Source organism: Columba livia, chromosome 1, assembly GCF_036013475.1.
Source record: "Columba livia isolate bColLiv1 breed racing homer chromosome 1, bColLiv1.pat.W.v2, whole genome shotgun sequence".
Taxonomy (NCBI): domain Eukaryota; kingdom Metazoa; phylum Chordata; class Aves; order Columbiformes; family Columbidae; genus Columba; species Columba livia.
In genome coordinates, this window is record NC_088602.1 from 34563608 (window position 1) to 34586021 (window position 22414).

Sequence of the window (22414 nt, forward strand, 5' to 3'; positions counted from 1 at the left end):
TTTTCATTGCTGGCTTTACTTTACAAGCCAGTGGGAGAGGGGAGAATTGAGATGGGGAGAGCTACTACAGCGTGGTTTCTGGAAGGGGTAGTGCAAGCAAACATGGTTTTGTTCAGTTTAGCTATGCATTCTGCCTCTTGCAATTTCTTCAGATGCTCATCTGAAAAACTTTAAAAATATTAAAGAACACTCAATAGGGCAGTAAAACCTCCCTAAGCAGAGCTTTCTTCAGCTCCAGAACAAACTCAGCCTTGGCGTTTATCTCATAACCCAAATAAATCCTACTCCAGATGAAGCCTAAGGAAAGAAGGCAACCTGTAGCATACCCTAAAGGTGATGAAATCAAAGATGTGAAAGATCAGAGAGACAGAATGCATAGCAGAAGGTCTGTGGCTGCAAACAGTTGAATGCAAACCCCTCTTAAGTCACCAGGTTGACTTAGTTCAGGTATCAAAGGTGCAGGTAGGCAGCTAGCTGGCTGCATGAAGGTAGAGCTTAAATACTCAGCTGTAGAAAAAGCATCCTGCATAGGGAAAGATCTGGGAAGCTAGAGCAAGGTTTAGGTCCAACAAGGATTTATAGTACAACATTAACCCAAAAAAATAGCTTATTGCTTGCTTATACCCGGTTGATCTGCTACTTACAACATAGGAGCTATTGCTATTGCTGCTCCTGAAGTGTTTGAATTCTGGACAGATTGGTTGTATTTAGGGATGGATAATGTGATTTGGGTACCTTGCAAAAATTTTAGCTCTGGAAGGGCTCTGTGTTGGTCAAAAGCGTTTTTTGAGCTTCATCAGTATACAGAAGGCGATGTATTTGTACTCAGGTGTCATTTAACTGATCTTTGGATAATTATTTTTGTGATGCCCCCAAAAGCTGGCATTACAAGAACTGTGGTACTTTTCTTCTTGTCAAAGCTTTACCAGGAGCCTTGTCATGCCAAGAGGACACGGAACAGCTCTGGGGAGAGGTTCAGGGTCTAAATGGCAGCTCTGCTCAGTATTTCAAGGAAGTCATAATTCATGGCTATTTTTTAAAATCTGGGGTTTTTTTCAAGTCTTGGTTAAACAACCGTAAATTATGAACAGTCCATTTGCAAACGTAAGCATTCAGCCAGGGGCAGGCGCCAGTGGGAGGGACTCGCTCACGTGGCCCCGTGTGAACGGGAAATGCTCTCTCTTATCAGCGTTATCCTTTTCAGTTCAGAATTTTTTTATTTTTTCTTGTAGCATTCATTTATCACATTCTGCATGTATGGTTAGGAATAAATGTGATGAAAATATCCTTGTAATTTTAAAAAGGGAACAAGTGGCTTACACTAATGCTACTGATAGCCTATTTGGCTGCTGCAAGATGTCAGAGATCCTGGTTAAACAGAGGGTTTGCCTTTTTTTTTTTTTTACGAGAGAGAGAGACTGCACACATAAAACTGGGCAGGAGTTCCTACAGGATTTTGCTGAGTCAGTGCTGCTGCCTAAAATTGCTTTTCTTCATGTCTACAGCTTCTTCTCTCAATGTCTTTTCATTTAGTCCTTCATTAATGTCATATTTGATCAGTCATATTTTCATTTAATAAGCTGGATAGAAGCATCTACAGAGGCTGGATCCACAGTAGGAAGTTTTCACAGAATCACAGAATCGACTGGGTAGTCCGTTTACTAGATCACGGCACTAAGTGCCATGTCCAATCTCAGTTTAAAAACCTCCAGGGACGGCGAGTCCACTACCTCCCTGGGCAGGCCATTCCAATGCATGACCACTCTCTCTGTAAAGAATTTCTTTCTAATATCCAGCCTAAATTTCCCCTGGCAGAGTTTAAGCCCATGCCCCCTTGTCCTATTGCTAACTGCCTGGGAGAAGAGACCAATCCCCGCCTGGCTATAACTTCAATAACTTTCAATAGTGCCAGGGACACCTGGCTGAACCGTCACAACCATTAAATTGGTAGCATGTCCCCAGCGTGACAGCTCTGCCAACAGATCCTCTCTCAAGTGTCCCTGACGCATGTAGCAACCTGTTCCTGAAGGCACCTTCTGTATCTTGAGGAGCTTTTCTCTCTTCCCTTCTGAGGAAGAGGGGTCCAAGCCCTTAGGTTGGGCCATGACTTCTGCACCGTTTTCTCATGCCTTGGTTTGCTCTTCCACCTTCCCAGGTGTTGCCAGGGGCTTTCTGAAACATTAGGTCACCTGGTCAAGGCCAAGGTCTACATTTTTTTGGCTATTTCCAGCTCCTATAGAAAGTCCCTCTCTTATCCACTTGCAGTTTTATGAAGACTTCAACGGAATGGTTGTGAGATCCATAATGAGGTTGTCTCCTCAGGAAAGCAAGTAGCATTAATGTGCTTCCAGCATCCCTCTGTGAAACTTGATAATTTCTCAGATGCTCGTCATGGGGACGCCTTTAAAGTCAAGAGGCTGCCTCTGCTGTCGGCACCTTCAAAAAAAAGCAAAACCAAAGCCCATTTTCTAGTCACCGAGGTCATTTTGCCTAGTTTTGTTTAGTGGTTTCATGTTTTTGCTGGGTATATTCTCATTACACGCTAGCATCAAAGGGAGCCATGGTAAACACGGGCTCTTCTACAGTTCTAAATGTGTACAAAGGTATAATATATCTTACACCAACAGAGCTATGGGAAGCTTTAGCTTGGCTCTCTGTTGGGATTCAGGTGCTTCCAGTGACATCAAGAACATTATAAAAATGCTGATGTGAGATTTTTTTACCTCTCAGCAGTCATATAGACATCAACATACATTAATAGTAGCTTTTAAAACTGAATGAAATCCTTGTTAATGAAATGATAACCAATTGCAGGTGTTGTACAAAAAAGTGACGGCGGTTTCTGCAAAAACGCTTTTCAAATTACATGTGATTGCAGTTGCCGGAATGCGTTTCTCTCTGAAAGCATATCGTATATTTGTTCCAGCCTTTCCTTTTCACAACTGCGGCAAGAAAGAAAATCCATGCGTTGTACCTCTGCAAGGTGTGAGTTGGAAGCAGGTGTAACAATGGTTTTGACATAAAAGGCCACAAGAAGTGATGTTTACTCTGAATCTTCCAGTTCAAAGCTATTATTAAATTAAAGAAAAACACATTTCATGTGTCTTATCATGATGGAATGCTTTTCTGTGTGTCTTCTGTCTTTCGGAAGCATACTGTGTCAGCAACCTCCTTGGACGGTCCAGCGCCGAGGTATTCCCCTGGCATGGGGGTTTCTCTGCCTGGAGACAGACACAGTAACCGTGTCAGAGTACACGTGTGGTGGTTGTTTCTAGACATGGTCAAAATACAGTTTAGCCTTGCAGAGCAGATCACATTTGATCATACAGATGATATCAACTGCCGCTGAAATGCGTGAGAGCAGCAGTATTCAGTGCCATGGGGAACATTTTGGTCAGCGGTGAAGCGTGTTTCGGTAACACATGTGTACTTGGACTTTTGTAATTTGGTTTCACAGCAGAGTGGTGAGTAGGGTATGATACAGATAGGGCTTTGAGAAGCTGCGCTGGAAACGTGTGACAATCAGTTGGTTTTATCTGTGTTTCATTTATGGTTCTGAAACAGTTTTTTATGACTTGTCCCCACTAAAGAAAACAGCAACACTGGAGGTGGTTTTGCCTCTCAGGGGCCAAGTCAGCAATGTGAGCGTCAGTCATTAGAGAAGGACAGCGCTGAGCCAGAGTAACTTTTTTATCCAGAAGAAGCTAACACGAGGCTGATAGTGAGCACAGACAACTCGATCTGCTGCTGCAGACCCCGCAGCTATCGAGCTGGTGCAGCCACAGAAGGCGGGAGGAAGGAGCTTCTGTCTTCGATGACGTGGCAGGGAGGCAGCTGGCCATTTGGTGATGAACATGTAGGAGATGGATGCCTGCATCAGAAATAGACACTCCAACTCCTCCACCCTTTTTAAGTCAATGGAGAGGAACAGGCATTTTTAGGGCATGATTCACGCACAGGAGCGTAAAACTGGGCAGGGAAATTGTGCCTCAGAAACAGCCATTTCTCTCTGATGGCTCTGAAGGAAACCTGGGGTTCCCAGCTCCAGTCCAAGTGTCTGCACCACAGCTGTCCAAAGTTAGGTGAGATTAACCTCACCCTTAGTGTCCGCGAACTAAAGCAGGATCAGAAGACTGAAGTCTCCTGATTTGTTTCTTCTCTACCTAAAATCCGTAGTTTTTACCTGCTTAGTAAAATACTGAACAGGTACTTGCAAAACATGTGCTTTGCTTGCTTGCAGGTGACAGGAGCCTCAGTAGAATGTTGTATATAATCCTTTTTAAATGTTTTTTTTTGTGTAGTTAATATATATGGGTGTACAAGATAGATAACGTGCATCCCCAGAATTATGTACTGTAGCATATTACTGAAATTGAGCTATTAATTGAATCTCGATAATGAGGCTGTAATGGACCATCCTCCTTCTAGTTTATAGAACATATTGTTGAAAAAAACCTTTTTAAAATGTATGCAGTATTTTATTTTTCTTCTCTCTTTACAGTGCTTCATCTTTTTTATTATTGTGGCTTTTATTTAATCAAATCTATTTATTTATTCTTGCCTCGAGGCAAGTAGGATCAGGGATGTTTGGGTCAGTGAACAGAATGCAAAATGTGAACTTGATTCTTCCTGAGGAACAGTGGGAACCTCTTGGCCACTGATGATTCCTGGTTTCTCAGTCCTGGCGAGATAGATAGAGGTGGCCTTGAAGATACAAAGTAGAAGCTGTCCCATTGCTTGACTCAATATGTGCCCATCATCTGGCAACGTGGTTGCACAAGAGAGCTTTAGCTGGTCTCTCCTTTGTTCATTTTTATTGATCTCCTACCATGTTAATCTATTTTGAAGCTTATGCTTGGTAGAGTAGGTAGGTTATTTCTTGGGGTTTTTTTTGCTCTTGTTGAAGTCTTTTGCAGACTGTCTTCGATAGAAGCCCATAGAAATACTACTTTTTTTCTTAATTCGTTCTTTTTACCTGGTTGCCCTTTATCACCGTTGTTGCTGAGACACGTTTTACAGAACACAGACCAATTTTAAGTGGTAATTACTGCCCTTTAAAACTTCAAATTGCATTTTCCACTTTTGGTACTTGCATTCCAGACTCTTCCCTTAGGAGAGGCTGATTCCCATAGCCCTTGTCTGTGATGAGCCAGTAGCTCTGATGCCCCTTTTCCACTGGTGGTGGTGTGTGTGGTGACAAGACTTTGAGACACGAGCGGTCCCTAAGCAAGCTCACAGTCAAATGGTTGTCTGTTTGGGTTTTCATTGTTTGTTTATTTTTTCCTTGTGTGTTTAAATAAAAAAAACCCTGCTTGATCCGTGCATATCTGTGCTCTTCTGTGTAGGATGAGACCATATGTATATATACTGTTTTTCTCAGAAGCATGTTTTGGGAACTTTTTCACTTGTTTTCTTGTTTTTAAGCTTGCCACATTCATAATGTGATTTATTTTGATAGTGAGGGAACCTTAGAGTTACACTAGATTTTCTTGGAGCCTGCTCTGCTATCATTTGCTACAACTTTCTTCCTGCAAATGACATTTTAAAAGACTCACTTTGGAAAATACTGTGTCTGTAATAAATGGTATTTTCTGAAAACCTCTTTCTGTTCAATGGTCACCTTTTCAGAGAGTATGCATCTTATTATTATTACTGGTAAGCTTGATTTCTGTTTTCCCAGCTGCCTTTTCTATATCTGATGCAAAGTAACTATTGAGACAGAAGGATGATGTCTGAAAGCTGACTTAGGAAGGAAAGCTTGGGGGAAGTAATGCCAAGTGACTAAAGCCGTGAGAATTAGAGAGGGAAAGTATTACGGCATTTATATCAAGTACTCCCTGTTGCATCCCTTGTTCTTGTAGCAAGTGTCTCCTAAAATAGTGATTTCAAAGTGTCTCATGGGAAACCTGGTTCTTCTGAGAGCTTCATCCAGTCCTGACAGCCACAGGACTCCTGCACCCCCAGCTTGATGGGAAGAGCAAAAGATTAAGGTCCTTGCAGCAAATTACTTGCCCCGTATTACTGCCAGCAGTGTTTAGTATTTACTGTGCTGTGCCACTCCTCTGTATTGTCAGCTTTTATACTATGAAATAGTGTCGTGGGAGTCTGGTATTACCTTGTTAAGGTTTGATTGCAGGGTGACAATAAACCATGGCAGATGTATTGTTAGCCCTCTCTTCTTCCCCCTTTCCCCCTTTAGCCCTTCCCTCTCCCCCCTTTCCACTAAGGACAGGTGATTGAGAGGAAAAGAAGGACAGAGAGAAGAGAGTTGGAAAAAATTAAAAATGTTTTACTAATGCTACTAATAAAATAGAGAAAATAATACAAAATATACAAATCCAGTCTTGAAAGTCCCAGCAACTGCTCTGGCAGATATAGGGCTGGCACCTGGAAGTCCTGGACTGGACTCTGCAGCCAACCAGGACTGGATTCAGTCTGTCACTAGGCCTCAGTTCGCAGGGATGATCCGCAAGGTCCTCTCCTAATCTTGGCCATAAGGAAAAAGGGACGAGATCCTCATGCTCTCCCACTTTTATATGAAGTATCACGTGAATAGGATGGAATACTTGGTCAGTTTTTGGTCACCTGTTTTAGTTCACTGCTCTTGCAGGATGTGCAGCTATCCTTGCATTCCATTGCTATGTCTGCCAAAACATATATCTAGTTTTCAGAAAAGTGCAGTTAGTAAAAGGACTTTAGCTGACAGGAAAATCCACTAAAAGATAAATTTGTTTTTAACGAAACCAGGACATACCTATGGGAGTAAAATCAGTATATTAGATACTACAGTGATATTCAGCTTCTGGCCCATAGTGAGACCCTGCTGCTGCTTGGTTTTACATGCTAAAAATAATCTTATTTTTTGGTACTGAAGGTCTAATATTCAAGTGATGTGGCATAGGTCTGTTGAAGTATTAATCAGCAAGTGGTTAGATGAGATGTAGTCTAAAGTAATTATGATTTTAATTTTATTTTTTCTACCCCCCAGCTTGGTGATCCATCTATCTTCCCTGCTGTCATCGTGGAGCATGTTCCTAGCGCAGAGCTCCTACACAACTACTCTGGCTTAACCTGCGTGGATGAACCCAGTGACATGATCACTGAGAACTCTCTGGACGTTGCAGAAGAGCAAATAATAGAAGATGATGACATCACCCTCACAGGTTGGCAATAAAAACGTTTCTGTGCCATGGTTTTGCACCAAGATGGCTGTGGCTAATGGTAGAAAAAAGCTTAATGACAAAAAACAACAGGAAACAAAATTATAGTACTTCTGAATGCTGTTAATTCTGTACGAGACAGAGAAAATGGCATTAATACTGTTAGCAGGTGGTTTGTAATCCCAGCTGCACAGCTGATAATGGTGAAGAGTTTCATCCATCAACGGAGATTAAGACAGAGTCCTACTCACAGTACCTACGAGATTTTTCTTTGCTGTTCACAGCATTTGTTTGCTCTTATTTAATGGTTGGTATATACCTAAGTAAACATACACACCAAAAAGCAGGAATGTGCAGCTTGAGTAGATGTACTGCTTTTAGCTTCCCGAGGGTATACAATTAGCCATAAAATGTGCACGTTAGCGTGACTTACTCCTGTAAGTATGCTCAGCGTAGTATTCATTCTGGATCTCTCATAATGATTAATGCCTAAAATACAGATGTTCTGTTTAAGTTCTGTTAGAAAAAGTAGCCCCAAAGAGAAAACATTTCACAAGAGGAAAGCTCAAAGATATAGTACATTTTTAAAAAAACAGCCCCTCACTGAATGCATGTAGTTGAAGCATTTTTGCAGAACGAGTCTGAAAGATGGAAGTAGATACTTCACAGGGAGAGGATCTCTTTCTGCATCTTCTTTCAGCCATTGGGCTTCACAGCTGGCCTGTCTCCAGGGCTGGAGACAGCTTGCTGGTTTCAGTCATGCTTTTGACATTATTTCCAAAGGCGCACTCTGATATAATCTTCTACCACCAAAAGCAAAACAAAAGCTCAACAGAACTTGACATGAGGAACAGTTCACAGAGTAAATTGACATGAGCTATTCGCAGTAAGTGGTTTTATCTGATAAAAATGGCTTTTTTTTTTCTTAGTAGTGAATTATCTGTGAACAGACTATGACTGTACAAATAAGTTAGCTGATTATTCGAAAAAGTTTTACATACTTAGACATTATTTCAAGTTGAAACCTCTTGCCAGCTATTCACTCGCTATTCATATTAATTATTCACACTGCAACTGGCATTTCCTCAGTGTGTTACTTAAGCACCACTTAATGTGGCTGTGTGAAATTTTTCATAGCGGATCATTTTTGTGAATCTATATTCACTGTAATATATTATGTGTGAATTTTTACTAGCATGAGTAATTGTGAAACTCCACTTTTTTGAATGCTCTTGTTAGCGTTGGTTTTTGTTGTTGCTGCTCACATGAGAAGGGTTTGCAAATTGCTGCCAGAGACTGAAAATATGTAATCCTTGTACGTGATGGTGTCCAAGGGTTTCTGCGATACTTTGGAGAGAGACAAGCACGGTATTGTTCCCATCAGCCATTGTAGTTCAAGCAATCTGGTTTTCTTTAAAGGCGAAGTCCTTAGCGAACCAGAGCTGCCACTTTGCAGAGATTATTGTTGTGAATGAGATGTTAACTAATTATCTGTTTCACACCCTCCGTCCTGCTGGCTCTGGTGAGTGCTGTGTTTTGCCTTGGAAAGGGAGCGGATGAGCCCAGGCCGGGCAGGGACCAGCACCGGCGGCTCAGCCCTGGCTTTCGGACAGGGAGCCATCCTGCTTCACTCAAGTGGGGCAGAATTCAGGGGCCCAGGGGTGCAAAAGCAACGCACAGGAGGTGAGGAAAGGTCACTGTGGAACGAGCCCTCTGTCACCTCCCTGCTTGCCGCAAGCATCGGCTGTGGCCGCAGCTGCCCACTTGACCTGCTGGGCTGCCGTGGGGGAGACCAGGTTCGAGCGCAGCTTCCCATGAGCTGCCTCTGAAATGGGACTAATCGTAAATGACGTTTCCCACCTATTCTGTTTTTCAGCTGCCTTTTTCCCCCTCCCTTAAGTTCCCAAGTTCTTTTCTTTATTTATTTTTTTTTTAATTGTTTGCATGGCATGTTTTGTCTCAGCGGTGAAACCCGTTGTTTTGCTCTTTGAAGTTTGTACCGATCTTTTCAGTTGCTTTCACGTTACGCATTTGAGAAAGGATCAGACATTATAAAGACTGTACTAATTCCACGTTAAAATATTCATAGGGCTGAAGTTCACAGCAAAATGAAACTGAAACCACCATCATTTGTGACTAAACCTTACAGAGAAATGCCTGCTTAATATGCAAGATTTGCCCTTTTTTTTTTAATTTAGCAGTTTTTTCAGTACCGTCTTATGACTCTGTCATATATTAAACTTCTCTTTTCTCCTGAACTAACAGAAGTTAGCAGTAGGCCTCCTGAAACTGAAGCAATTAGTGTTTAGGGTTCTGTCTGCAGAATGATGGAGGCTGGTAGGTTTTTCCATTTATAGGTTGTAGCTTCAGCCCTTCAAATCCAGAGCTATCACACATGGGTGATTGCTTAACTATAGTATAAATTATAACCTGCAGAAAACTATAAGAACAGCATCTGTTACATGTGAAACCCTGCTGGCAGATGGCCAACAGCCAGCTATGTAGTTACATTAATGCTCACGCTCTAATTTTTTTATAATGAATAGGCAGACATTTCTTAATCACTGTCCTCTTTAAAAGTACTTTTCCCTGGAAAAAACTACGATGGTAATTTATATGGTCAGTTTGTTGCCAGTATTATGGGACTTTAAATGATTAACTGTCATGTAGTAAAGGGCGATTAAGAAAATAAATTGGAACATTTGGCTTTGAATGAAGTTTTATCTCTAAAGAGAATATTGAAGTGTTTGGTTTGGGTTTTTTTCCTCTGAAAAATACAGGGGATAATATTTTGTGCAGAATAAATTCTAGGCCAACTTGTCAGATGGTACAATTTGCTACACTTTATTTACCTTCTTAATGTAACTAATTACAGTTATAAGATGCATAGGAAGGAGTAACTAATTGGATTATGGAACTTCCTGAAACCTTTTTTGGTTTTTTAACCTTTGCCATGTCTGGCCAGTTTAATTTGGAAAAATAACAGTTAATCAAACTCTGGCACTTTGTGGTTCACCTGTTCTGGCGTTGTTTTGAAAGCATCAGGGAAGTGGCTGCACTGAGTCATTTTATGGGGATGAGGGAGGAGGGACAGAAAATTTGCACTTGGACGCCCCATGCACTGCTCTGAATCAGGAGTGTGGAAGTGTGCGTCTTCATGGATCAATAACGGTGCTCAATAGCCAGTTCAGAAGTTATTTTACAGCATTTTGAAGCTGGCTGGCATTTGGCTGGTACGTTTGGTGAAGCCGGTCGGGTAGGAGAGTGAAGGCAATGAGATGTTGGCTGCTGCAGTCCCGCACAAACCCAGCGCCTTTGGTGATCATTTATGATGCTGCAAAGAAACCCAAAGGAGTAGTTAGGTGGAAACAGAACCTCACAGTGTTAATCTGTGAGGATCTTTAGTTTATGAGGAGCCAGTTGTAAAAAAAAAAAAAAAAAAATGGGTATGGTTTCAGTTACTTCATGAAGAAATTATTCACCGCTGCATGTAGCATCTGGTTACAAACAGTGAGAGTTGTTCCTATAGCTCCCCAACGAGATAATTATCCTCACAAATTTTAAAGCCTTATTTTAAAGAGAGAATGAAGGGTGGGTAATGTGTAGGTCTCCTGAAATACCTGTGTTCTTAAATTATTTGTCAGTATCAGTTAACAGTCAGTTCACAGCTGATACTAAAAAGCAATCATTCTGCACAAGTGGGCGCCTTTGTGTTTAATGGATATTTTTCTATTTTTAAGAACTTTAGATTTCTTCTGGTAATACTTGCAGGCTCTGCGGTCCCTGTTTTTATCCATAGTAAAACCAGACATGAATTTAAACATGGCTGTGAGCAGCCCAGCAGCCCTTAGCTTGGCCTGGACAAGGACTCGTGCTGTCGGGAGGTGACGGGACCAAGGTGGGACTCCCAGGAACAGGGTGAAGCTTTCAGAAAAGATGCTGGGCAGGAGCAGGGAAAGCAGGACTTTGGCCAGAGGCGGGGACCTTCCAGCGTGAGGTGGAGTTTCTGTCCCCATCAAGTGAGCAGCAGAGAGCCGTGTTTGGGCAAGCCTTGTGCCCACAGCCAGCGCTGATTCATAGTGAACACGAGTTCGCAGTAACTGGGCTGTAATTGGTATGCAAATATGGAGACTTACGTTTGTGGCTTGCTCAGATAAACAAGAACCTGTGGAGTACCCTGGAAAAAATTAAGTTACTTTTAGGTGTGGTTTTCCTTTTTTTCCTCCTTTTTCTTTTTTTCTTTTTTTTTTTTCCTCTCTTTTTAAAATTTCTACCTATTTAAAATAACACTTGAAATCTGATGCTGCTTAGAAATTACCTCCACCACCACCACCATTCTTCCACCTGTGACTTTGCTGAAGTGTAACAAATAAGCTGTTTCATCCCAATTCTTCTTCAATTTGTGTCTATATTGTAACTGTCAGTGATTGGATTACCCTTTTAGAATCATAGAATAATTTTGGTTGGAAGAGACCCTCAGGATCATTGAGTCCAACCATAACCTAATCCTAGCACTAAACCATGCCCCTAAGAACCTCATCTAAACACCTTTTAAACACCTCCAGGGATGCTGACTCCACCACTGCCCTGGGCAGCCTGTTCCAATGCCTGACAACCCTTTCCATGAATTAATTTTTCCTAATATCCAATCTAAACCTCCCCTCGCTCAACCTGAGGCCATTTCATCTTGTACTGTCGCTTGTTATTTGGGAGAAGAGACCAACCCCCTCCATGCTACAGCCTCCTTTCAGGGAGTTGTAGACAGCGATCAGGTCTCCCCTCAGCCTCCTTTTCTCCAGGCTGAACAGCCCCAGTTCCCTCAGCTGCTCCTCATCAGACTTGTGCTCCAGAATGTTGTGCTCTTAATGTTTTGCAACGTTAAGAGGAAAACTAAAATAACAGACACCAACTTGCCCTTGGTAGTTGAGTGGGTTATCTGCAAGCACTGTCTTGAGGGACATGAATTAGTGTCTTGCTGCCAGTAGGACAGAGAGGTGGGCGCTTCATCTCCTTTGTGCAGTACACCACAACTTGTTTGTGTTAGCTCTTGGGTTCTCACTATTCAACTTGCTAAACCTGCAAAATCACAAAAACTTCTCTTCAGCCATTTTCTAAAGCTGAATTATCTTGCTGCATGATCAAAAAAACATGAAGCCTGGCTTGTGTTAAGTGTCAGGAGTCTGGGTCATGAACCAGGGGCAGAGATAAGAGGAAGAACCACAGCCCTTGTTTTTTCAGCAACAGGGAAATATTAATTTGGCTTGAACCATCTTGTGAAGTCATCTTCTAAGAGAAGGCTTAAAGGGTGTTAGCAAGAGCATTAATGCAGAAGGATGTCAGCAAGAGCATTAATGTGGTTAAGAAACTAATTTTTGTCATTCTGTGTGGATAGACCTTTGGCACTCCATACACTTTGGTGAGCATCAAATTATATCAATTTCAGTAATCATTTATATGTTTTAAGTTCCTTTCATTAGTCTGGGATACAGATGGTTGACTTCTAGCCACACGGTGTAACAGCGATGTGAAGCTGGGGACCTCTGCTTTGACTGCTGTTACTCAGAGTGTAGAATTGACTTTGCTCTGTCACCTCAGCACCCAAAAGCGAGCGGGAGGGTTTGCTCTTGCTGGGGAAGGAGCAAACAGCAGCTGCTCCCTCCTCCCCACCCACAGCACTGAGGACCAGGGGCTGCTGCTGCTGGTTTTAAGTTGTATGTGGCACCGTCACCCAGCCCCGCTCAGTGGCTTTGGCTGAGCTGGATCGTGGCGACTGACCTTCCCATCCATTCAGACAACACCAGAACTGCCGACAGCTGCCTTGGCGCTGCTGTGTGCCTGTATTTAGGGTGATGTCCTTATTGTGGTCTTTGTTATGTTGGTAGATTATAGGGAAGTTCCCATCCAAATGAAACGTAGAACCAGATGTGATCAAGTTGGCACTGCAGGGCCAAGCACGGGCATGGCTGCACTTGGTCCAGCCTCCTCTTCAGCTCCCCAAGCATTCCCCAGGGATGCTGGTTGTCTCTTGGGGACGAGATGCTCTGGGACTGAGCTCCTGAGCCTGCAAGCTGCATGACAAAACTGTCAGCAGTTTGCTGCGGTCTTGCTCTATGGCTTTCCAAGCCATGACCATAGTCTGCACTCACTAACCTCCCCTTGTCTCTTTTCACACTGTTCACCTCCTCAGCTCTGCCTTTCTCATTTCTTAAGCCTGTTTGGAGATGTCGGCCAGAAGGTGCAGGTCCCGAACTGGCTGAATGTCTGTGCAAGGTGTGGGGTGGAGGGTATCCTCTGGACAACAGGGAGAGTTGCTTGGTGAGTTAGGGGATCTCAACAACCGTCTCTACTTTATTGTGTCTTGGTGTGAGCCTCTGATGCTTGGGGCATAGTAGGACTGAGGTCAAGAAAAATCCAGAAGGTAAGGAGGCTTGTCCTGAGCTCTGTGTGCTGCCTGGAAATCACAGCTGAGTGCAGGAGGTAGGGCTGATGTGTGAATGTCTGCAGTCATCTTTGACCTCTCCTAATGATATGATTGCTGAAGCTGTAAACATTTGGGGTGAAACTGGGTTTTTTGTTTTGTGTTGATGTTTTTTTTTTTTAGTTATGTGATTGTTTAGTGCTCATGGGGTGGGTGCTTTGTTACCGTGATTTTTATTTTAAAAAAGCATAGAAGTTCTGCTTTCTGGCATAAACTCCTTTCTTGCATGGGAAGAAGAAGTGTTCCAAGGTCATTGTATTGTTTTATGGTGCATTTTTGCTTGTTCCGTCAGTCAGTCTCTTCTGGTTTTTTTTTGACTGCCCCACCCAAAATTCCTCAAAGCTGAACAGGGGGAGAGAATGTGAAGCTGACTCATTACAGGACTGAGAAAGTAATATCTGAGGTTTGTTGGTGTCCTAGAGAGGGGAATACGAATGCAGCCCTTTGTGTTGCTTTGATAGATGCACGTGAATTCCCCAACATAGCTTCAAATTCTTGTCAAAGGGTCAGGAAGCCTGGGCCGTACATTTTCATCCAACAAAGAGTAATTTCTAAAAGAATGTGTTAAACGTTTCCGAAGCTTTACAGTACCAGGTGTTGGAACTAGCATCTAACTTATTTGTCATGTTACAATTGTTTTGAAAAAAAAATCCTCTGGCAAGATCTCTAATCAAACCAATATTATCTTCTTGGACAGCTGTTAATTTACAAAATGACATTTTATTGGATTTTCTGGTGTATAGGTTCAAATGACCTTAATTAAAAATTAAGGTCATCATTAGAGCTCATCAATGGAGCTCATCAGTAGACTGATGAGGGATTGTGTAGTAGTCAAAATTTTTGAGAAGTTTGCCAGGCCTCTGTATTGCTTTTGTGTTTTATGTTTGCTTTCCACCGTGTTCCTGGAGCCTGTGCTGTTAGCCCTGCCTGTAATCCCCAGGGATTTAAATAGTTTATGATTCCATTACACCTTTAGATCACGTGCTCTCTAATAGAAGTTCTCTAAAAGAAGAAATTAGCAATATTGAGTTTGGTTTTTTTTAAAGATACTGTCTGGAATATTATTTATGGTAGTAATATTTCTTAGGGTTCATTGGTATTGTGTTTTAGTGCATGTGCGTGATCAGCAAAAAGAGGGGTTAGAAAGATGAGGCAGAAACAAAGGGTTTGTGCTGTTGTGTTTGGGTTGGTTTGTTTGTTTGTTTGGGGTTTTTTGGTACATACAAACTGAAAAATTCAGTATATTAAATAAATGAAATGATTGCAGTGTGCATTATCTCCCCAGCTTACTCATTACTACTCATCTGGTAGAAGACTGTGTTTGCCACTTCTTCTAGAAATGAAGGAGGAATAAAAATCATCCTGAGCTTTAAGTCCAGTTCGTAGCTTGTTAAGAATTAATTTTTCTCTCTTGCCTTTAGTTGAAGCATCTTGTCATAATGGAGATGAAACAATGGAAACAATTGAGGCTGCTGAAGCACTTCTCAATATGGACTCTCCTGGTCCTATGTTGGATGAAAAAAGAATAAGTACGTTTTTTATGAGAGCAAATCTAACCTGCATTTGCCTTGTTTATTTGTGAAAGAAGCAGGGATTCAGTGCAGCATGGCTGCATTGTTTTGCTTCCAGGTAGCCTTTGCATACGTATCAGATAGATATGTACATAGATATCAGAAATTCAGTGTTGTATGCAATGAAAGATTTCATTGCCGTGCCAGAGATGAACAGGTAAGAAAAGAGTCAAAAATTACAGAGGGATGGTGTGAATGAAGTCAGGTGGTTTAGACTGCAGCATTTTGCTTGGCTGATAAAGGATTAGTCTGTTTATGTTGCCAAGAGAAGAAAATGTACACTTACATCTGCAGATTGCCTTAAATATGAATAAAAATGTGTGATCACCAAATAATTGTGTTTTCTGGGAGAGTGGGTTATATCCTTATATCATTAAGTTGTTCTGTTTTAATAGTACTTCTGGTTGTGTTAAATGCGGGTGGATATGTTTCATGATGAACTAGTCTTTTCTCCCATGAAGACCTTAAGTGTCATAGTTTTGTTTTACTCTGTATGTAAATTTTTGCTGTTTAAAAAAAGAGCTTTTAAAAGTCCTCGTGGCTGTGTGAAAATAATCCTCTTGTCCCCTTCCCTAAAGCAACTATGTTTGGTGCAACTGAAGATGATGATATGGTGGCTCCTATTACGCACGTGTCAGTCACACTTGATGGGATCCCTGAAGTGGTGGAAGTTCACCAAACCCCAGACCCTTACGCTGAATCACCAGAGACTCCAGAATTTGAACAACCGAAGAAGAAAAAAGGTAAGATGCTAGTGGGGAGCAGTGGTGTGGAGTAGGAGAGCAGTGAGTGGTGTGCTCTTCTCCCCTGTGGGTGTCTGGAACCATTCCAGGTGTCAGGTCAAAATACTTGAGTGGGCTCAGCTAGAAATACAGGGAAAGTGTTTTCTCACTGGGTAGGGTGAGCACAGATTCTGGTGTTTAGACACTAATGGTGTTGCAGAGGCAGCGATGATGGCCTGTCCCACAGGAAACAAATCTCTGTCTGTTCTGTTTACGGTTTTTTCTTCAGAGTACAGTTGCAATACAATCTATAGAGCTTTTGTTACTGTGAATCCTGAGTTACTTTAATTAGCTCTTATTTAGCTTCAACTAAAGATACTTGATCTGTTCAGAATACTGGATGAGAATGAGGAGCGTTTTTTAGCTTTTCTTGAATATGAATGTTTATTTTTTTTTTAATAGCTGCATGCTATAGTAAGCATTATTCCTGCTGGTGTTAGATAACATTTACACAGTGTTCACGGAGTGATGTTCCATCGGGGTTGGTGCTGTGCCAAAGAGTAAGTGAAGTGGTGATAGCCAGACCTTCTGCTCCTGTTTTCCCAGCCTGTTTCAACGTGGACCCCATCAAAGGCACGGAAGCTGATGTCTGCAGGGGGAAAGAGTCATGCAGTGCAGGCAGATGTAAGGGCCCCTCATTACAAGAGAGACATTGAGGTGTTGGAGTGAGTTCAGAGAAGAGCAACGAGCTGGTGAGGGGCCTGGAGCACAAGTCTGATGAGGAGCAGCTGAGGGAACTGGGGCTGTTCAGCCTGGAGAAAAGGAGGCTGAGGGGAGACCTGATCGCTGTCTACAACTACCTGAAAGGAGGCTGTAGCATGGAGGGGCTTGGTCTCTTCTCCCAAATAACAAGCGACAGTACAAGAGGAAATGGCCTCAGGTTGAGCGAGGGGAGGTTTAGATTGGATATTAGGAAAAATTAATTCATGGAAAGGGTTGTCAGGCATTGGAACAGGCTGCCCAGGGCAGTGGTGGAGTCACCACCCCTGGAGGTGTTTAAAAGGCGTTTAGATGAGGTTCTTAGGGACATGGTTTAGTGCTAGAGTTAGGTTATGGTTGGACTTGATGATCTTGAGGGTGTTTTCCAACCAAAATGATTCTATGATTCTATGGTTATGAGGTGCCAAAAACAAACAAATGAAAACCACAAGAAAGTTATGTTTCTGGAACTAATCCTAAGCCTGAATCAGAGCATGAGAACTTTGACAGGTTCCCCTGTGAAACAAAAGCCTCCAGAACAGGGCTCCTGCTACCCAGCCACACTCCTGCCGAAGGAGAGTGCATTTTTGCTGCTACTTTTGCTTCTAGTCCCAAGTGCTGGGAGTTGTTATCTGTGAGAGAGAGCATAACAACCTGTGGAGATCTCGGGGAAGCCTCCTGGGCCCCGCGTGTGTCACGAGGTCTGGTAGGGGCGGGTGTGGGTCAGGAAGTCTCTGATTCCCATCAGAAAGCTGAACTGAAACCGCTGTGGAGCAGAGCTTTACCAGCAGCTGCCCCGACAGCGCTGCTGGGGAAACTACCGTGCTGTGAGCACTACTGTGAGATAACCGACCATAAGAGGATTTTAAACTGTATTTTTTGTTTTGTTCATGTCTTTTCTTCTTCTTTTTATCGCTGGCTGCTCTGTGGGTCTAAACAAGGAGCTGCTGTCTGCCAGACATTTAACTTCTTTGGCTTTATGCTTTCATACCCTCTTTCATGTCGTGCTTCTGCTTACTCCCACTCCTTCCTCCTCCGTAGCTGTAGGTTAGAAAACCAGTTGCTTCACAGCAAACGTATGTTTGCTTTTGACAGTTACGTTGGATAGAAAAACACAGAAAAGATGCATCAGCTCAGTGTTTCATTAACTACTAATTTTCAACATTGAGACTTAATGAGGTAGATGGTATGGTCTGAATGATGTTGTAGTAGTAGTATACTTCAGAATGTCCAGGGATTTGTAAAGCATTGGTGTACAACAATCACTGCAAAATATTATTTATTTTGTAGTGCACTTTAGGATGATGTACAATGTGTGGGTGGGGTTGTTTTTGGTTTGTTTGTGGTTTGTTTTTTAAGTGCAATCTGTTTTCCTTCCTTCACTCAGTTTTGTGGCACAGCAAAGGACCGTGGTCATTTTACCCTATCCATATCGCTCGTAATTTTGTAGACATATGGCATATATAACCCATCAGCTAAACTTCAAGGGTTGCATCATGCAGAGCATTGCCAGATAACTGAGCCTGAATAATGGCACCACCACGTAAAGCTCCTCCAAGAAAATCTTCTCCAGAGGCAATGGGGTGATTTCACTTCCTTTGCTTCTGGGCCTTATTGCTGCAGCAGGAGAGCTGTATCCACCCATCTGCTCCACTCCAAACCCATGCTCAGTGTGATGCTGGTACTCATGAATGCCTGAGCACTGAGCTGCTGAACTATGGATCAGAAAGACAGGAAAAACAAAGGGATGTCAGAGAAAGAATCTTGGAAATTTGCTATACTAATACCTTCAGTCCTGGTTTTGCTGTGGGAGGTATCTGTCAGTAGGTGGTCACGTAAGTTATATACACATTATATTTTTGATATATACTGTTAACTATATTTTTACATACTTTTTTTTTTAAACAAAAACCACAGCAAACAGTGCAAGAAAATGTATTGAACTTTTCCTGGTGTAGTGTAAAATATTTCATCAGGATAAACATCTCACTTTCTAAATATCACATTAATTTGTAACATGAATTTCTAACCCAAAGTGATTTGCAACCATGAAAATAGGAAAGTGCAAATACAAATTATAAATTAAATTAACCATACAAAAGTATGGTAGCCCCACATAATGCTCAGCTTTTGCACATTCTTCATCCTTCCTCTTCGTAAAATTCTCTCCTAAAAAGGAATTTAGTGGTGTATTCTGTAAGGTAACAAACTCATGTTCTATTGAACCAGAGGAGGAAGCATGCTGATGCTTAATGTGCTTTTAGAAAATACATTTTTAGACAAACGAAAAAGATCTTGTGTGTCTCTCTTAACTGTTTTTGATGGTATCAGTCAGTGCCTGGAGATTATAGCTCATGATGTAGTCTAAAACCTTCATCTTAAGTATTTCCAGCCCAGATATAGAGCAGTAACATCAATACCTTTCTGTAAACAAGTTTCACATTCTTCACTGATTTCTAATTTTGGATGGATTTCTGGTAGAGGATTGTCTGAATAGGATGTCCTCAAGTAGTCTAGGCTGAGGTCAGAGAGTCATTTCCTTACTAAAACAGCCCCTAAAAACAAAAGCAAAGGTGAAACGTCATAGTTAAAGGGATTGCACAGGCCTATTCGTCTTGCCTCTGTAGAGCATAATTGCTTTGAAAATGCAATAAATAGAGAAAAAGAAAAATATTTTTTGTTTAGATCCTCAATTATGACAATAAGTTATGTGGGCTAGAAGTATGTTTTCCAAGTCTCGTATCTGCTTGGTCTGTTCTGCCTCTCAAAACAGCAAAGGTACTACATGAATAGTTTAGACATTGTCATTGTACTAAGGCATCACTGCAAAGCCTCGTAAGAGAGGTATTTATTTCATAAGAAAGTTCTGAAGGTTTCTGATTAATTACATTACCCATAAATGCTGCCATTGCAGGGAATGAGAACTAATAAAGGAATAGGTTCCATGTTTTATACTGAAAAATACTTCAGCATGACTTAATTTATTTTACTCCACTATGTTTACGTAGTTGATTTCTCAACATTTTCAAATGAATGCTCTTCATTCTTGCCATCCGTTGTAACTAATTTTTTCCTGTCAGTGTTTCTCACCAGGTAGACCCACTGTGCTTATGATTTTAAAAACTGGGGTTTTTTTTCAGTCTGTTACTGGTTCTGTTGGTCTTAATCAAACAAGTGACTTTCCTTTAGTTGTAGCCACTGTTGTGAAAGGGGTAAAAGACAACAGGACTGAAAAATGTTTCCTTCACGTGACAGTATCATTTGCTGCTGTCATGGGAGACTTCAACTCTGTGAAACAAGCAGACAATCTTGTTTTATCCCTACATTCCATTTTGGTGATGAGTGTACAAGATAGTGCTCTGTGTATTATCTAGCTTTTCCTATTTAAACTTTTGCCCACAGTTAATAGCTTATTCTTCTCATCTCTTCTGTTTTAAGTGCTCTTAAAGAGTACCTAAAAAGCCACAGAAATTTCCAAGGTACAAGGACTTTGGAAAAATGAGCATAATCTTTACTAGAAGTATGCTAAGAATGTGGAGGTTCCAACCCTCCTGTAGAAATTGAAAAAGTTCAGCATTGAATTGAGCCCATAACTTACTAGAAATTGAATCCTCTCTGAATTGGGGAAACAAATCTCTTCCCTTTTTAGGTCCTCATTCTTTTTAATTTCCTTTTTTTTTATGCTGCAGCTTGACTTACTGGTGGTTTATTTCAGGGAAGAAGCCGAAACCGTCTCGTTCTGAGTCCCCTACTACAACTCCAAACATATCTGTGAAGAAGAAAAACAAAGATGGAAAGGGTAAGTCGAAGAGTTGTCACTGAATTTAAAAGAACATTGTTTCTGAGTGACCTGTAAAAAGGAAACCTTTGTGATGCAAAAAGAAAATGTTCACCTTTTTCTTGTGATATAAAAGCAAATCTTATGTTGAGGGGGCAGTTAATATCTCAAGGCAAGTAAAAAATTAGTGCATGAGATTTCTTGGTAAAATACCCAGTTCCTAGGGAGAGTAACATTTGTCACTTTAATAGTGAGGGTTCTTGGAAATTCTTCAAGCTCCCGCAGAGGCTGCTGTGTTCTCAGTGAAGTCTTGGGGAGCACTTTCCATTGTGTTAGGGTCTCTTGGGCTGTGGTTATTTTGACAGATGATCTTTGAAAACATTTTGCGTCTTTGTGTGTCTAATTCTGCATGAGGAGCTCACCAAGGCTCCCAGTTGGCAGCAGGAAGTACCAAGCCCTGAATTTTGAGGAAAGCTGTGACGCAGCTTCAAGACATGGGCAGAAAACTTGGGATTTTGATCCTTCTTTCGTTCCTCCTGTATTTAAAAGGAAGAAGGAGAATGAGCACCAAGTAACTGATACGACAAATCATGTCCTCCAGACTGCACTGTTCAGTAGTGCCTGTCAGTTTTGTCAGCAGCTCCGGTGCTTTGCTTCTGAGTCCTGCACTTGAGCCTGGGGTTGGCGTTGGAATGGCAGCTCCTGCGCCTCCTGGACCCCCCTGAGTTCTGCTGAGCTCCGTGGGAGCTGGATATTAACCTCCCCGTGGCCACCACAAATGCCCTCACACACGCCAAGGGACCGGGGTGCTTGCGTGCGGGCAGCGCTTGCCAGGAGAGAAGCCCAGCCAAACCTGGAAGGTGTTGGCATGAGAATGTCAGACTTTCTTGATATCAAAAGAATGAGTATGGGTGGTTTTGTTTTCTTTTGAAGAGGGATTTTCTGCAGTAACAGGAAATGAAGGCCTGTTTGCAAGCAATAAATATTTAACAGGTTAATGCCAGCAATTTTGAGTATGTGTTCTTGTGGCTTTTTTTTAATTAAAACCTGATTTTTATGTAAAAAAATGAAAGAAGTATCAGGAACCTACAAGTAGTACTCAAATGAAATAAACGAAATATTAAAGCAGGCAGCCACAAAATTAAGAGTCTAATGTTTCTGTTGATGATAGCAAAGATACACCATATTTCCCATTTGTCCATTGTTACAAAACTGCTAGTACAGAAGGAATTAAAAAGGAGCGTGTTGTCTGAAACCACTGCCTGTTAGGAGAAAAGCTACCACAAAAGCATTTGTTTAGCATTTTGAGGAACATAGAATTGAAGTACAAGGGATATTAATATAACCAGCTGCGGCAGGGAAGCAGCTAGAAAATCATGAGAGTTGCCTGACTCGCAGTATCCACAGCGTTCCCCTAAGGAGAACATGTATGCTAAAATACCAGTCCATCCATATAGTTAGTTGATGAAAACCGAGTTTTCTACATATTTCTTCTCCTTCTGTGACTGAGAGGAGGTTAAAAATTCTGCCAGTGAGTAAAGCAGACGCCGTTTTGGCAGACAGCCCTCTTCACAGTGAATTTCAGTGGCTAAGCAGTGACAAATTTTTAGGCTGCCTTGATGCTGCTGAGCATTTTTAGTCTAGACTACAACAAAAGCACCCTGGATTAGATGGTAAGTGGCTGGGAATGCTCTCCCTCCTGTCTGATTTTGTGTCTTTCCTAAGCAGTCTTAACCTTTGCCTTCAGGGTATCCAAAGGCAAACAGGCTCAAGGTTTTGTGTAAGCTGGGAGAGGTTTGTTGCAAAGGCAGGTTTTTTTCCCTAGGATTGGTCACTTTTCAAGTTTCCACCTGCTAAAGGAGCTGTTAACTTTTTGTACTGCCAGTGATGATGACTTTGCTGAATATTTTCAGAATATAGATTTAATTTGTAAGAAACTTTCTCTT

The 22414-nt window shown here is 41.8% G+C and overlaps 1 protein-coding gene across 18 annotated transcripts in view; it reads left to right on the forward strand.

The window, feature by feature from the left end:
* ELF1 (E74 like ETS transcription factor 1) overlaps positions 1–22414 on the forward strand; it is a 90423-nt gene that overhangs the window by 51665 nt on the left and 16344 nt on the right. For all 18 annotated transcript variants that reach the window (XM_065054805.1, XM_065054715.1, XM_065054734.1 and 15 more), the window contains 4 exons: positions 6989–7163; positions 15060–15167; positions 15788–15952; positions 20406–20489. In XM_065054805.1, coding sequence (XP_064910877.1) covers positions 6989–7163; positions 15060–15167; positions 15788–15952; positions 20406–20489 — 532 coding nt within the window. The remainder of the gene's footprint in view (positions 1–6988; positions 7164–15059; positions 15168–15787; positions 15953–20405; positions 20490–22414) is intronic.